Genomic DNA, 17,329 nt, shown 5'->3' on the forward strand with positions numbered 1-17,329 from the left:
GTTTATACCATATTATCAGCTCAGTGGCGGATATAACGGTACACGGACTGAGCGGCCGCGGGGGACCCGTCAATATAGGGTCCCCGTGTATGGTGATTCCATTATACAGAACAGTGTGTACAGTAGTCTCAGCAAGAGCTTCTGTGCTAGATAGAGGCTCCATGGATGAAGGGACTCATAAACTATAGGAGCCCAGTAGAGGGATCATGGTACAGTCGTCAACTCGTACGACTTAACAACATGCCCGTCATGGGTTCAAGCCCCGAATAGACCGTGCCGCCATACGTAGGACTGACTATCCTGCTATGGGGGGAAATCAATAAGTCACTGAAAGCCAACCCCCCACAAGTGGGTTGGCAGGCCTTGACCGTCATCGGTTGTTGAGCCAAAGAAGAAGAAGAGAAGAGGGATCCTGGGCACCCCTCCCCCCGCCAGCAAATCATTAAAGTGTGTTTGATTTAAAATCTAATACAACAATATGCCCCCCCCCCCCCTCGCTCGACACCGATCCACTCCTTTTAACGCTTAGAGCCCCCAACACCCTGAATCCGCCACTGTATTAGCTATTCGCGAAATAATTGCGATTCATGGAAATAAAAGAACTAGTATGTTCAAGTGCATGAAAATGAACCGAATTGCCCAAGCCTACTAATGAGCAACGAGGCCTCTTACCTTCTATCATATAAGCAGGAATTACTATCCACGGAGCCCACTTGCGACCGCTTAGTACACTTACCGTTTAATACGCCATTGCAACACTAAGCTTATCCTCATGACCAAATTAAATCCTAACTCGCTTTAAATATTTTATGGTAAAGAGCAGTTATTAGAAAACTCTCTTTGATGATAAACTAGTAACCTGGATTCTACTTTTTTTAATACACAATGGCACAGAGAAGGATAAAAATATAACAAGGGTTAATAATACAATATGCGTTTCAATTTTATTTGGAATTTGAGTAATCGATACATCCCTTACGGCTGGTTAGATCTATTTCTTCAGAATCATTGGATGAGTCGCTAAAATTTGCATTCCTCACACTTATTCTCGAAGGTTGTAAAGATAGCTGTACTGTTGAGAGGGTTTTAGGATCTTTAATGATAGTTTGTTGGTAAAGTTTATTCTCTGGATGAAAATAGCGATGGTGTTCGAAAGAAACTTGGTCCAAACATTGCTTAGAAAAGACTGTCAAATTGCTTTCATTTAGGTGCTCCTTTGCATTTTCCTTGTGGGTGCTAGCTGCTTTATGATTCATTATAGTTGTATTATCAATTCTTAAGCTGCTGCTACACACCGTATTTTGACAAACTGATTGTGAATCAAAATCATTTGTCTGCTCATGAACCAGTACTGAATTATGGTTATCCTTCGTTTCAAATATTCCTTTTTGGATCTCATCTTTTATGTTGCTAGTATTGTTGTTCAGAGCACTTCGCGAATCAGACGCTAATAACGAAAAGAGATATAGTTTAATGTAATTATTATAGTGTATTTATAATAAGAAACAAAAAAATAATTTCATATATATATATATATATATATATATATATATATATATATATATATATATATATATATATATATATATATATATATATATATATATATATATATATATATATATATATCTAACGATGATATTGCATAAACAATTTTTTCAGCTATGCGTGATATTACGAACGATACATAAAGTTTTTTGTTAATTCCTGTTTATTCATCACTTCGTCAGGATAACCTCAAATTTTCAAAAATATAATTTACCTATTATTATTTCTGCGTTACCCATGCTCAAACAACGCATTCTCCATGCATCTTGCAATAATTGAAGTCTTGCTTGTTTCCTCCATTTGGCCCTCCGATTCTGAAACCACACCTAAAAAACGAAACCAATCTTTCATAACCTTCAACAAATTCATCCGGCATAATTAAAAACACATAATTCATAAGTGGTTTGTGTAACCATCCTAGGTTGGCTGACGGTCATTAATATAGTGTCCAAATTCAATACTGTAAAGTAGAAAATAATTGGACAGTCAGTCCTTTCCGTGGAAGGGCGTTCTTGTTAGATATTAATCCACCAGATATTGTATGATTACTAGAATATACCTCTTAAATTTAGCCAATAATTGTATATGCTACTAATATTACAATCATCAAATTTGAAAGCTCCTTGAATCTAACATGATATGGTATGATCAAACGGCATTTTTTAAAGTTTGTCAAACATGGATTTTTTTAATTAAACAAATAGTCGAGAATGCAACTTGATAACTTTTTTGATTCGATGTACCAAGCAAATTATTATGATCACAAGCATTCCTACTAATGTTTTTCACCTAAGTAATGAAACTTAACTCTCGTTATCACGCATTACGCATCATTTTCGTTCGAGTTCGATAACATGTATTTATAACGTATATGTACATTTTTTTCATATTTAGTTGTTAATTTATCCGTCATCATCATTAACAACTGTAATAGTTAGTCTAGGCCTACCTAATCAAACCTTTTCCAACACTTATCTGTGGCCGATTAGTGATCACATAGCACGATCCATATGAGATTAGAATCCTTCACCGGTATTTTGATAGGTCGTATGATTTGACGTCTACACCTAAACTGTCCCTGCCTCTGTGTCGACTGTATTTATTATTTAGTTATTATTATTAAGAAATATGTTTTTTCAATTAAAACAGTGCTACTTAATAACTCCTCATACATAAACAATAACTTAAATTACTTTTTAGTTCATCTTTATTTATAATTTTACATTTGATTTTTGATTTTATTTTTTTATGCATTAGAGTTAATAATAAAAGAAAAAGTCTAATTCAAACGACTGTACACATCTTTAAGAACCGAAAATAAGTTTCAATCAAAACAGTCTGCTGCACATAAAACACACATAAATTCTCTCACAGAAATAGGTAAGAAATGATACGACTACAATAATTTATTCACCATTAACTTCCAAAAAGATAAGCAACACGACTTTTTCGGACCGTTCTTTCTGAATAAAAAAAAAACTTGCAAAAGGTTGAATAATTAATTATAACCTGGACACGTGCTTCACTCAAATTAATCCGTTGTGCAACTTCTTCTCTCAAGAAGACATCTGGATAATGAGTTTTTTTAAACAAATGTTCAAGTTCTTGAAGCTGTTGCGGTGTAAACGTAGTGCGATTTCGCCGTTGACGACGCCGACCAAACATATATTCCGTAAGCAAATCTCCAGGCATCGGAGACAAAAATGGACCCGCCATTGATAGTTGTACGCAAAACTTTATATACTGTTTGTATTTATATTTTTTAAGTGACAAGATTTCACGAATTAAGCACCTTACGAATAGATTCACAAACACCTTATTCTATTTCAACTAATCTAGACAGTGTCTCGAACAAGACTGGTTCGTTTTGTTAGTAATAAACATCTCCTCGGTCTTATTAACACTAAGTGCCATCCCGTGCGATCCCTTTCTATCTGATAAATACAACTTTTTCTATTATTCGCTTTCTCACTTTATCTCTCATTCCTCTCATATTTTTGAATTCAAATCAGAATGCGAATAAAAGTGCATCTCGTTCGACCTACACGTTATTCACCAACACATCCGATTTTGTCCCTTTCCTTTTATCGTTCGGGAGGTATATAATTGTGTTCATGTTACCTGCCAGTTATTTTCCAGCAGGAAACTTCCCCTTTTTTCATAACTGAGTATGTTGTCTCATTTTCATGAGATTTTTTGCCCATCGTAGATTAGATAGGTACCTAAAAGATGCTTCAAAAACGGAACATTCTTATGCAATTTATTATCTGTAAATGAAAACAACTTTTAATTTTGAACAGCATCGATGTTGCTGTTTATAATCTATATTAGCATTATTAAGGCTCTCTCTCTTATGTTCTTTTGGTTTACACTAGTTTTGTTACATTACAAAATAGTTTTATACGTAATGGATAAAAAAAACATTAATATTAAAATAAGTTTTTCGACTAAATATGGTTGTACATATAGATTTACGTTTGTAATATATTTGTATTGCAATAATTTTCCCAAGAGCATGTACCATTCAATTTACTTTTCACACCACCCGAGTGTGCGCGCTTCCACCACAGTCGTAATAGAAATTCATGCAAGCGCTTGCGCTTGTATTGTTATGTTAACTTCGATGCAAAGAAAACAATTATGAGTAATGTATTTCCAAACAAGGAAAATAAAAAAGACATTATATTTTCGTCACGACACGCGCATATATTTTCATTCACTTTTGATTTGGGTAAGGTTTGCATTTGTTAGATGAAAGAGAATAGAACGAAAATTTGCGACGGGGTACGAGGAACCTTATTTTACCATGCCCTTTCTTTGACTGCTTAGGAAGTTCAGTAATAAAAAAAAAAGGCGGAGCAAAAACCGAGGCCAATCAAAACGTTATACAAAACGTATTTAAATTCGGTTTACAATTCGCCATTTGTTCTCTGTTTGTAGCAATGTATCTCATATTGATTTACTAATACAATTGTAATGTTTAAATTATATTTATATACAAGAAAGACCATACAAATACTGGGGATGGAATCCATTTCCACTATTGTATTTTGTCTTTATTTGATTCTTTTGTCCTGGCTCTTATTGATACCCAGGTCTGTAGCACTACGTTAATAACTGCATATCAGTTTATCGATATTTCGTATGCTTTTACGCCCATTGTGTCACATTCATGGGCTTAAAATACGCTGTCCCTGGTGATATTCATGTTTTGAGGTATTGTGCTAAAGTCATGGCATTGACTCATTACGAATCGGTAAATTATCCCCTAGGGATAGCTCGAAAAGCTCCAAAAATAATGTTATCCTCAGTGGCGGATCAAGCCTCACCACGGTCCTAGGCTCGGTTTGGCAGCAGGCCCCCATGTAGCAGGTTATGGCTTAATGAAATAAATAATCTCTTTATAAAAAACGAGTTAAAAGAGAGTTTTTATGCTTTTTATGCTAGATTGCAGAAAATTTTTTCCGCGTAATACCTCACATTCAGTATGCACTTTTTATAGACTACCGTATTGCTTGCGCTCACTTTTAGGTTTTGTGGCATTAAATAAACATTCATTAATAGCATATATATCTATCTCTATAATATCTACAGCATATCAGGGACACAACTACCGCGGTGCAATACGGTCAGAGATTTAGTAGTCACCCTAGATCGCAAACTAGATTTCCGAGAACATTACTGAGATATTTTAGAGAAAGCTAACAAAACGCTAGGATTTATTTGGCGACAATCGAGAGAACTGCTTGTTAACTTTGTTGAAGTTCTATGTTTGTTCCATCCTATAGTTTAGTTCTATAGTTTGGTGTTCGTTCTCTAGTGTATGTTCCAATAGGATTGAAGCTGTTATTGTCCAAAAGAGGGTTACACGTATTGTCTTGCATTTCACTTCGTGGCGTAATGTAGCTTCTCGTCCATCGTACCATACTCGTTGTTTGTTGTTTGGTCTGGACACACTTGCTAAGAGACGTGATATTGCCCAATGCACGTTTATGTCCAAACTTATTATCGGTGAGATAGGTTCATCACAACTATTGGCTAGAGTCAACATAAATGTATCTTCGTGAGTGTTCCTTAACTACAGACTAATTAGAACTGAAACAATTACACAAATAAACATTGATAAGTCCAATAATTTTTCAAAACATTGTACAAATTCATGAAATTTAATCGATACTAGTTAATTTGGCCCGGTTATAGGGTTATGTAAGATAATTTCTGGGGTATATAATAACCTGCATGCAACGGATTTCTTAAAATAAAACGCAAACTCCATGTGGTTTTTAATTCCAAGTGATGCATTAAGAAACGATATATTAATCCCGAACCCATGTAAACCTCAAATTTTATAGAACTTATTCTGGTGCTGGAACTGATTCCATTCCCGTATAGGTGTTATAATTAGTCAAGAACCTGATCTTGGACCTGATTCTAACCACTTACTGATCCTGATCAATTCCGGTCGGAAAGTTGATCCCATTCCCATACCGGATCTGAAATATATCTTGACCATATAAGGTAAACGTACAGTATCGGACAGAAAGATAGGACCCTGGTTTTTCATCGCACCGTGCACTTGTTTGACCACGTTACTTGTGTGTGTGTGTGTGTGTGTGTGTGTGTGTGTGTGTGTGTGTGTGTGTGTGTGTGTGTGTGTGTGTGTGTGTGTGTGTGTGTGTGTGTGTGTGTGTGTGTGTGTGTGTGTGTGTGTGCGTGCGAGTGCGCGGGTTTTTGTCTGAAGAAACGTAGCTGGACATGGTTTCATATTGCGTTGAAAACATTCTGATTATGTGTGTTATCATGTGAAACAGCGTGCGTTCACACTTGGATAAAAGCTAAAGTTTGCATCGATAGCAGCGAATGTTCTTCGGACGAGAACGCAGGTGTGCTGTTTCATGAATGTGATTGCGACAGCGGTGCGAAATGGAAACGCGCACAATAGCAATGAACTCGGCATTCCCTCACAGGTGTTTCTCCAGTGCACGACATTGAAAGGCCAGCGTGCATCTCCGCGTTGAAGCTGGTGTGTGCATAGGAAACTTTGTGCGTGCATTGAGCGGGCGCGCAGATGTTCTTTTCAATGAGCGTTTTGTTTCATGAGCGCGGCAGTATTTTGTTCTCGATTTAAATGGGTAGACGCTCACTCGCTTACTCATAGATAGTTTTTATCCATACGCTTTTTTCGCTGCTCGACAACGATGTGATTCATCGCGTATAAAAGCAGAACGCAGGCTGAGCACGGGATCAGCCATGTCCAACTTTTTAACCAGCGCGTTCTTGACGGTCCAAGCAAGCAATGTTAGTAACAATGGGTCGAGGTAAACATTGTACCGATTATCAGCACCATATGATAAAGCGACTGGCTGCTGCTGGCATTAAGCGCAAAACGATCGAGTTCGTGATGGAACGATCGCGCACTTTTGTGGCAAACGCGCTTCGGACAACCGAAACGTGCTTAGACAATCAAAACGCGCTTGGACAACCGAAACGCGCCAGTCAACCAGACGTCCTCAGAAGACCACGGCGAAAGAAGACCGTAAAATTGTTAATATATCGAAAATACACTGATCGCGAGGGCGGTGGTCCTGCTTATTACATCAAAAACCTAACCCAAAACACAAAAAAAAACTACTAACAAATCTATCCGAAACGACATACTTGTGAAACAAACACACACACCAATACACATTCAAACATACATACACACACACATGCACACACACACACACACACACACACACACACACACACACACACACACACACACACACACACAAACCACACATAAACCTGTCCCAACGGGTGCATGCTGCGTTGAAAACACTAGGGTCCTATCATTCTGTCCGATACTGTACCTATAGTGGTGTAGTACCAATAGTGGTGGTATGGCTCCGAAATGTGATAATAAGATGATTAAGAGCAATTAAATTATTTATGTCATTGTTTAATGTTCTCTGGTCTTTAAAAAAAGGCTATAAAAGTTAAATTGGGCCATTCCATTACAGTGATAGAAACACCCCATATTTTGTGAAATGTGTCAACATTCTTCCAAAATCTTTAGGATTTCATAAAGAAGCACATATTTTTGCTAACGTTTTAAATGACCACATAACAATGCAATTATTATTGTTTTAACGCAGCTTTCATGAAGTGTTATTGATTTATGAAAATTTGTTGGCTTTTGACCATATTTTCGCATTTTTATGTGTTTTTGACCATAGTGTAAAAACTGCAGATTTAAGATTTTTTGTCCGCGATATTGTTAACATTTCCTATACACAAAAATAAGCAATAGAAATGAGTTCCCCGTAAGTAATTTACCAAAAAAGTCAGAAATTCGGATATTCAACTGAGTGGAAAATCGACTTCGAATCAAGCATACTCTTACCGGTTTTTGAAGACTACAGTTATAAAGTTTTTTAGTTAATATTTTTATCACTAATCATACTTTTTACATTTTTACGGTCAAATTATGTAACAAATCAATATTATGAATGTAATTCTTACAATTTATATGAAAGCAGCTTCAAACTAAGTTCCATGTGTATTATACACAGTTTTTCAGATATTTTTATTTACCAACACGATACGACGACTATAGGAACCAAACCACCATTACAGATACAACGAAGTCGTCATAAAAATATACTTATTTCGTAAATTTGTTGTGTTTGATATTCCCATAGCTTTCTGTTAAAATATTCATAAATTTACCTTCCTGGTAAATTAAATCCATTACAGCACATCTATACCCCTACATTGATATTTTACCCTACTGATACTTAAATTGTATATATACTTGTATAACAGCTCCAAAAACCGTACCGGCCTTGGAATTGATCCCGAACCCACACCAGAACTTACACTGAACTCATAACTGTCCTGGAACTGATCCTGACCCCATGCAGATCCTGCAACATATACCTTCCAGTACTGAAACTGAACCCCATACTGATCCTTGAATTGTTTAAGATTCTTTATGAGTAATGGAACAGATACTGATTCAGAGCCCTGATACTGCTTCCTTATATATTTCGGGACCTGAATAGTATCTGAATCTGACTCACTAATGGAACCACCCGGTCCAGTTTTCCTATTTTTATCTCTTGTTGCATCGAGGGGTCCCGCGGTACTATCGTCAACACGGACATTTTAATAACATGCCCATCCCGTGGACCGTCGTCCTAATCAAAGATTGACTATCCGGCTAAGTGGTACTAACTATCGGAAGCCGGTATGTGCCGGCATGACCTGTTACTCCTAAAGGAAGGTTATTTGTTTCAATCACTTTTTGTATGCATGTTTTCGCTACGTTTTCATACTTCCGGATTTAAAATAGCGGCCACCTGAAGTAAGCCACCTCTCTTCTGTCTTTGAGGCTTGCTAGACAGTTCCTTGGATCACTCATTGCAACCATTTACTGACACTTCGTAGAAGACCACGAAAAAACGTAAAATTTTAAATAGGGTAACTGTATCAGTATTCGGCAGTGTACCTGCTTTCGGCAGAGTGAATAAAATCGTATAATTATGAAAAAACGCGTTGAAAATAGTCTCCACAAATATTTTTTAATTAATTAATTAATTATTATTAATTATTATTTACGACCGAATATTATTTACGAATTATTATTAACGACCGATTCGATCGCAAGGTGTTGTTCCCAGTATTTATCGATAGAGGGCGACACGGCCCGCGTTTAGTGTGGTCAACGTTCAACGCTGATCGGGCCCGAGTATTCCCGAACGCTTACGATCGGAGCTGCAGGTGAGAACAAAGTTCATTCTTTCTCCTAACCCCGAGACAAGCGACGGATTTTTAGCTTCGCAAATAAAAATATCGATGCTTAAAAAACGCTTGATTTGATAAAAACAATTTACTTGGGCTGAAAGAAAGAATCCTGTTGCAGTTCGCAACATTCTAAAAATCCTAGCTCGTCTAGAATCATTAAACTCTTTCTTACTTTCACATGTTGCCAGCCTAGAAAGTTTCCTGAGGTAATTCGGATTCGCTGTGCAGCAGAGCAGGGTAAGAAACAAGGCAAAAATGGTTCCTGAGGCAATTCGGAATCACTATGCTGGAGTTAAAGATAAAAAAGAGACAAAGTGAGGCAATGTGCAGTGAAAATAGTTTGTGTGTGTGCTTACATTAGAGCTACGGATTAAGGACATCGTGTCGTTTTCTTGTACATCTCACCCGTTACCGGCGATGTAATAGTTCTTGAGGAAATTCGGAATGAGGCCGTGCTGAAGTGAAGTAAAGTAGAAGAAGTGACACTAAAAGGAACCACATTCGTAGTGTTGTAGAAGCATACTTAAAATATTTACACTTTGTTCTATTAGTGAAGTATATTTAATATTTGTGTTAATGTTAGTGAGAATATTAATGCTAGTCATGGCAATTTGCTCAGCGAGAAGTGAACCGCCATTCTTGTCCACAAAGAAAAGCAATAAGACAGGGGTGGGCAACCTAACAGGACAGAGCAACCAGCTAGCGGAGAACAATCTAGATGTGCTAAATTGTGCTAACACAATGGCGAAACTTTCGGCTTTAGGTGGTCACCTAAATAGGCTAAAATTGTGTTGGGACAAGAAAAGTAAGCAACGAGAGACAACACCGAATCGGAACAATCAGAGTGTTTTTATAGCTTGCAAACACTGGGGGAGAGTGTTAATTATTATTAACGACCGATTCGATCGCAAGGTGTTGTTCCCAGTATTTATCGATAGAGGGCGACACGGCCCGCGTTTAGTGTGGTCAACGTTCAACGCTGATCGGGCCCGAGTATTCCCGAACGCTTACGATCGGAGCTGCAGGAGAGAACAAAGTTCATTCTTTCTCCTAACCCCGAGACAAGCGACGGATTTTTAGCTTCGCAAATAAAAATATCGATGCTTAAAAAACGCTTGATTTGATAAAAACAATTTACTTGGGCTGAAAGAAAGAATCCTGTTGCAGTTCGCAACATAGAGATATACTCATTTCTTCTTGATATACGAAGTATCACATCATTTACTTGCATATTTTTCAAAATATCAAATAAAATGTGCGACGGAGTTCACAATTCTTCGGCAGATTTGCTGTCAGCCAATAGTTCGGCAAGTTTTATTATTAAGAGAACCGAGCACTAACACAATTAAAGTGTGGTTTATATGAAAGGTTATATGCCTCCAGCAGTTATTCTAGCCCGCTTGGAATTTTAAAATCACGAAAAACAAGTTATTTTTCTCTTTAAATGCTGCCGAAAAAAGGTACACGGTAAATGTTGATTTTTGACACATCAATGCTTTGGGCTACTGCCGAAACTTGAAACAATAGTACACTTTTAATTTGGCTGAATATTCATTTATAACATGATCAGAACACTACATCCCGTATGTCGACACATAAAACCACATATATTATATCAAATTTCACCAATTTCACTGTAAATAATCCAATAACTTGAGAGAAAAATAATAATTTGTGAGCCAGTCGGAGCCGTATTCCACAGCCGTCAGGCAGTCTCATTTCTCCAATGCCTACTTTGTTTGTAACTCAAATCAAAATGACTGTAAAAATTGCCTGCAAAATGCCCAAAATGGGCAACATAAAATTAATAATTTAAGTACTTTTCAACACCAATCTTAGGAAAGTGACAGTGTAAAACTGTTTTAAACATTTTTGTCTATCTTTTGGCATTAATTAAAACATTTACCGACCCGTATTCGCGTTGCCGAAAATAGGAGCACAGCCTGCCGAAAATAAGACCAAACTGCCGAAAATAGGAACAAAAACAGTGCTTGCATTGCTGCTGGAAACTAACGCTGATCAGCCTTTACTAGAATTTTATAATAGAGACTAGCTTAAGATGGCCCGGTTACAGGATTTTGCAACAGAATCCCGAGTGTTGTATCACTCGAGACTGTACTCAAACACCTTCACATGCAGTCCTGTTTCCCTTATCTTTATCGATATTTTCTTTTACGATCGAGCACGTCGTCCTTACATGGCCTGAACAACAATTCCCCATGATGTTCCGTCCCTGCTCGCAGCCTCTCAACCATTTAGATACCCGATCTCCGACAAAATTACTTTATCTGATCCAGATTACCAACCCCTTCTTGGCGAGACATGAGTTCGGTATCTTCATAAAATGCTCCAGCGATCGTATCCTGTCAGCCTTCGCTATCTTCAGGGTGCTCGATCCGCCGTATAGCTCAGCACACTCGTTGTTCATCCTTCTCCTCCAAACTTCATGCTCGAACACACCAACAAAGGTGGTCGAAAAATGCGTCGCTGAAACACGCTCAAAGCGTTTGCGTCTTCCGCTCAAAAGAACTCGTGTCCATGGAGGACCACCGGGCGAATCAATGTGGAATTCTGGATCTCAGCAGTAGATGAAGCCCATAGTATACACGATTCCCCTGCACAGTGTGTCTCCGGATGTCACTGCTGATGTCGTTGTCCGAAGAAGCGACCATACCAAGAAAGAAGAACTCCTCTATGACCTCGAGACTGTCGCCGTCAACTAATAAACTGCTCCCCAGTTGGTTGAGTCTCTGGCAACCAGGTACTTCGTCGCATTGATTATCAAATCAATGATTGTTGATTTGCGTTTGAGTTACCTGCGTTTATACGCCTCACACACCTTCGCTGTTTCTTTATGACGAAAGAATAACCATTTGAAAGTCATGAAGCAATTTCTTCGGTTGCGTAAAAATGACACCTTCCAGCGCGATGTTAAAGAGCAGACAGAAGAGTCCGTCACCTTGTCTCAGAACCTGTATTCGTCATCAGTGCCCTGTACGTTTCGAACGATTCCGACATCATGTTCGATACTCTCTACTTGCAATGCACCTTGTTCATAGTGGCTTCTACCAGCCGAATCAACTTCCCAAGAAAGTGGCACCGATGCATGATGTTCCATAGCTACTAAGGTTTTGTAGGCCGCTTGAAGTGTGGTCAACAGGTCCGTGGTGGATTTGTCTTCAACAAACCCTGCTTGGTAACTGTCGACGAAATTTGTAGCTAGGGTCGCATACGTGCAGAACAGGGTCTGGGATAGGATCTTGAAGGCGGTATTAAAGACTGTAATGGCACGAAAATTCGAAAATAGCGTCCACTCAGTTGTTTCTGTTTCCAGATTCTTATAATCATGAATGCACCAACCATTTCGACGATAAGCTTCACCGGCATCGTATTGAAGAGGTTGGCCTCCAGCTCATCGCTGCCAGCAGCCTTATTGCTCTTAAATTGCTTGATAGATGGCAAAGTTGCCTTGTCGTCTGTACAGTTACTGTTGCTGGTGTTATTGTTGTTTCCCATCCAAACAGTCAAAAAACGACGAGAAAAACGGTCGGTTAATTTATTTGCACAGCTGCGAATAATATCGATGTGCGATAAAATACTCACCATAAAGTATGGATCTTCATCTGTATGGATTTCCATTTGTGTTGCCGTTTGATATCCTTGAAGCTATTCGATTGGATCACGCTTATCAAGGATTCATACACAAATGAAAAAGATACATTGTTTATGGTTAGTACAACACACATTTGTACAAAAAAACATCCAACTTACCAAACTGGTCGCGTTTCAAATTGATTAGACGAAAGCACCATTTTCGCAAAAATCGACATGCCTTTTCTTTCCGCAAGCTCGATTCACGTCAATACACGTTTGATTAACACCCAAGCAATTCAATTGATAAACAAAACTTGACCCAGCACCAGTTAAAACAGTTTCAACGGCTTTAAAAAAATATTCCACAAAAAAAAAAACAAATACTATTCCATGAACCAGATCGAATCCGTCTGGTTGAAAGTGACTGCTAGATCAAAACAACCGGTCAGCAAAAGTGCCCTAGTACGGCGCACGTGTACGAAGAAGAGCAGCCGTTGAGAAACACACCGTCACCCCCGCTGTGCAAAGCGACGGAAGGCGTTATGGCGTTCTGAGAATTTTATCATGCCTTCCCGCTGTGCAAAGCGACGGAAGGCGTTATGGCGTTCTGAGAATTCTATCATGCCTTCCCGCTGTGCAAAGCGACGGAAGGCGTTATGGCGTTCTGAGAATTTTATCATGCCTTCCTTTTCTCTCCAACGGCAAATTTGTCGAGCAGCTCGTCGAGCTGCCCGTCCCTGGCTCCGCCTCATTCCCCTCGCCAGAGCACGCTGTCGAAGGTTTGGATGTGTTGGTGCGTCAGACGGCCAACCGCTGTCAGCCGTCGTCCGTGCTTATTCCCTCCATAGCGCCATCTCTTTCTCGCGTGTGGTCAATGCTCGCGAGCTGTTGTGGCGCCTAAAAATGCCGTTAACAAACATTGCGGCGATGAAGTTACATTTTCACATATCAAACCAAAAAATCGCAATGAGTTCAAACACTGCAATATAAAAATGACTAAGGAATCGCTAGCACGATAGAGGGTTTGCTGTGCAACGCGCAGAACCGTAATTCGCATTAACACATTCAGCCCGGCGCTGATTTTCATGAGCTTACCGTTCCCCCGGCATCTAGAACGCAAGCTGATTGTGAAACCGGTATACAGGAAAGTTCACTGGCAGTCCCTGGAGCCTGCCATCGAACTTAACGTGTTAAGCATTAAGCATAACTTTGTTACACTAAGCTTTTTTGCTTTCGTATGGTATAGATTACACAGATATGCTGAGCCGTCTGCGCAAGGGTGTGTGTGCCAAAACTGTCGCCAAATGTGTTTTCTTCCGGAATGTTATGATCGATCGAAGGAAGGTGTTCATGACAGTGGCGGAGTAGGGGGAATCGGGGGCGCCCTAGGCGGAAAGACGAGTTGAAGCCCTTGTAAATGGTAGCTGATGACAGGGAGGGGGGGTACTGTCATACAGCTGTTATGAGATTTAACATTATACTTAAATTGCCGGCGGGGTGGGGGGGGGGGATTGGCGATGGAACCCCTACGATCATCGGTCACATGTCCTAAAATTATTGCCGGTGGGGGGGGGGGGGGGGGTGCAGAAGGTTCTCCAGCGACGGGGCCCCAACGACCATCTTTCCGGCGGCCCTTGTCGCTAATACTCTGTCCACTTGTAGACATACGGCATACTACAGACTAGCGATATTCGGCGACCGCCTAGTCCGTCTACCGTTAGATCCGCCGCTGGTTCATGACGGTGTTTTTTTGTTGTGGAGGTGCATCCTTCCTCCTACCTGCAGCGTATGCATCGGGAAGGAGACAATGTGGCAGTATGCAAGTTACCCGCTGGATAGGAGCGGTCCCGCGGCACCGCCGTCATTCCTCACATCTGCATGCCCGTCGTGGGTTCTAACCGCGTATGAACCGTCCGCCATAGCAAGAGCTGACTATCCGGCTACGTGGTACTCAAGTTCTGAAAAGGCCGGTATAATAAGAAGAAGAAGAAGAAGAACTTAGCATAGCAGTCCACACTCGGGGAAGGTTTTTGTTTTGACTTTGGTGCTGCCGGGTCTGCTGCTGTGGCGCGACAAATGCACGGAATGCACTCGACCAAAACATGAACCTACCGATCCGAACTCTTTCCAAGGCATTGCCGGCAATCGGCGTCATGATAACGATACAAACCAACAAGCCACCAGATTCTGGACGGACAGGTGCAGCACCATACGCGCACCGTAATAAACAAATCCAGAATCCTCTTTTGTATGGATGCATTTCAAAATGTTGTTTCCACTTGCGTCCGCTAGCTGAATTGGAAAGAAATGTGCTACATATCACACGCACGTTTGCTTAGATCGTGTGTCTTTTCAATACCCCCAACAGCAGAGCCGATCGCAAAGATGCCAATGCTAATGGTTGTGTTGTCGCTCAGGTAGCGAGATCGAAAATGCATGGACTTTGTAGCCGCAACGGATGAAAATGTACGCATCAGAATCAAATAGTTTTAGGGTTTCCAAACGCACACACTCACACAAACACACAAACACGCGCACTCAAACTCACACACGCACACATACACGAACGTGCGCACGCCAGCACGCACGCACACACACTCGCACGCACGCACACACACATGCACGTATACGCGCACGCGAGCACGCACGCACGAAAGCGCGCACGCCAGCACGCACCCACGAGAGCGCGCGCTCCCGAAGTCGCGCACGCGATCACGCACCCTCCACCAACCCCCCCCCTCCACGCATGATCGATTACGGCTACCTTATCAGTAGAACGACTGGTTCAGCTATCTGTTAGCGCATCCTCATTCAAAGCGCAGGGCGGGGTGGGGAATCGCGACATGATAGAGTGAACGGTCACTTTCCCCGCGCTGTGTGCGTGTGTGTGTCGAGACCCAAAAACTGGAGACAGATTTCGGCAAATTAAAAAAAATATAACCACTATACACTGTGCTACATGATGCATAGAAGGTCGTTGAAGCATCAAACATGTTCAAATTAAAAAATATTTGATTAGTGTTAGACGTTCTCCTACGCTTGTTTTAAATAGGCTTCTTCACCCTCAATTGGCAGGGGCATCGAATGGTCTCATCAGCAGCGGCACGAAATAAAATAAACCATCAATACACCGATAACACTTTAAATCCCAATCCAGCTTCTCCCACAGCGTCTCAAGGCCACACACAAATTAATAAATGCTAACACCCACCAATAACAACAATACACAACCGCAATGCACATATAAGTATCAACGCATACACCGCTACAGCCAATCAGCTGGCGGCGGAAGGCACGGGCTGAAGCGCAAGTAAGGCAAGGCAGGCCATATACCCTTCCCCATGGGTTCACCTTTCGGTATGCTTCTTGGGGAAGGGCTTATGCATTAGCATTTTATCCTCGCTACTGCACGATGAGCCAAAGTTCGCGAGTCAGATTTGACAGTTATCACGCGAACACAAAACGGTCATGACGACGACGCGAAACACTAGACGCTAAACGACACTTTTTCCGCCGCACACTCACGCGTTCACTAACACATACACTCACGACGAATTTAAATATCGCCGAGCTGCTGGTCTTCCTTCCATTTTTGGTGCAGCTTGGTCAGGATCAGATGCATTGTTGTTGCCGCTGCCTCCCATGAGTCGGTGTGCTGCAGCATGACTTGTACCAGATTAGAACGGCCCACCTCTACTCTGCAACTCTCGTTCAACTGCAGGCGTTCCTCGGCGAATCGGGGGCAGTGGAACATGACGTGGTCCACCGTCTCATCTTCCTTGCACGCAGGGCACCGAGATGAAGAGGCGCGATTGAACCTGTGCAGATAGCTTCTAAAACAGCCATGGCCGGAAAAAACCTGGGTGACAAAGTAGTCCACATCACCATGTTTCCTGTCTAGCCATGCTGCAACGTCGGGGATCAGCAAGTAGGTCCATCTTCCGTTCAACGAGTTACTCCACTCGTTCTGCCATTGCCGCATCGATGCTTGCCTTGAGGCTTTCTTGGCAGTCTCAGTGAAAGATTCCCCCGCACGCGATTTCCGGAAGTTCTTCGAGTCCTCCTCGAGGGTGATGCAAAGAGGCATCATGCTCACAATAACGCATACCGCTTCGTACGAAATGGTACGGTACGCGCTAGTAACACGCATGGCCAACTTCCTGTGCACCTTATTCACGGTGTTCTGGTGCTGCTTCTCCTTTAATATATGCGCCCAAACCGGCGCTCCGTACCTCAACACCGAGATGGCGCAGCTAGCATGAAGGCGCCTAATGCTGCTACTCGGTCCGCCAATGTTTGGAGTGAATGCCGCTAGTGCATTTATTGCTTTCATGGCCTTCTTGCAGGCTTCCTCGAGGTGGCTCTTAAATTTCAGTCGGTCATCAATGACTACCCC

General features: G+C 41.0%; 1 protein-coding gene across 1 annotated transcript; it reads right to left on the minus strand.

Annotated features, from left to right (window-relative positions):
• Positions 1-864: 864 nt before the first annotated feature.
• On the minus strand, positions 865-3,398 carry LOC121589987 (homeobox protein SMOX-3-like). Its single transcript, XM_041909297.1, has 3 exons — positions 3,058-3,398; positions 1,763-1,874; positions 865-1,447 (listed from the first exon to the last, which is right to left on the minus strand). Exons 1-3 carry the CDS (start codon positions 3,262-3,264, stop codon positions 945-947), a joined length of 822 nt encoding a protein of 273 aa, XP_041765231.1. The 5' UTR covers positions 3,265-3,398; the 3' UTR covers positions 865-944.
• Positions 3,399-17,329: the final 13,931 nt, after the last annotated feature.

This window comes from Anopheles merus, chromosome 2R (assembly GCF_017562075.2).
Source record: "Anopheles merus strain MAF chromosome 2R, AmerM5.1, whole genome shotgun sequence".
NCBI lineage: Eukaryota > Metazoa > Arthropoda > Insecta > Diptera > Culicidae > Anopheles > Anopheles merus.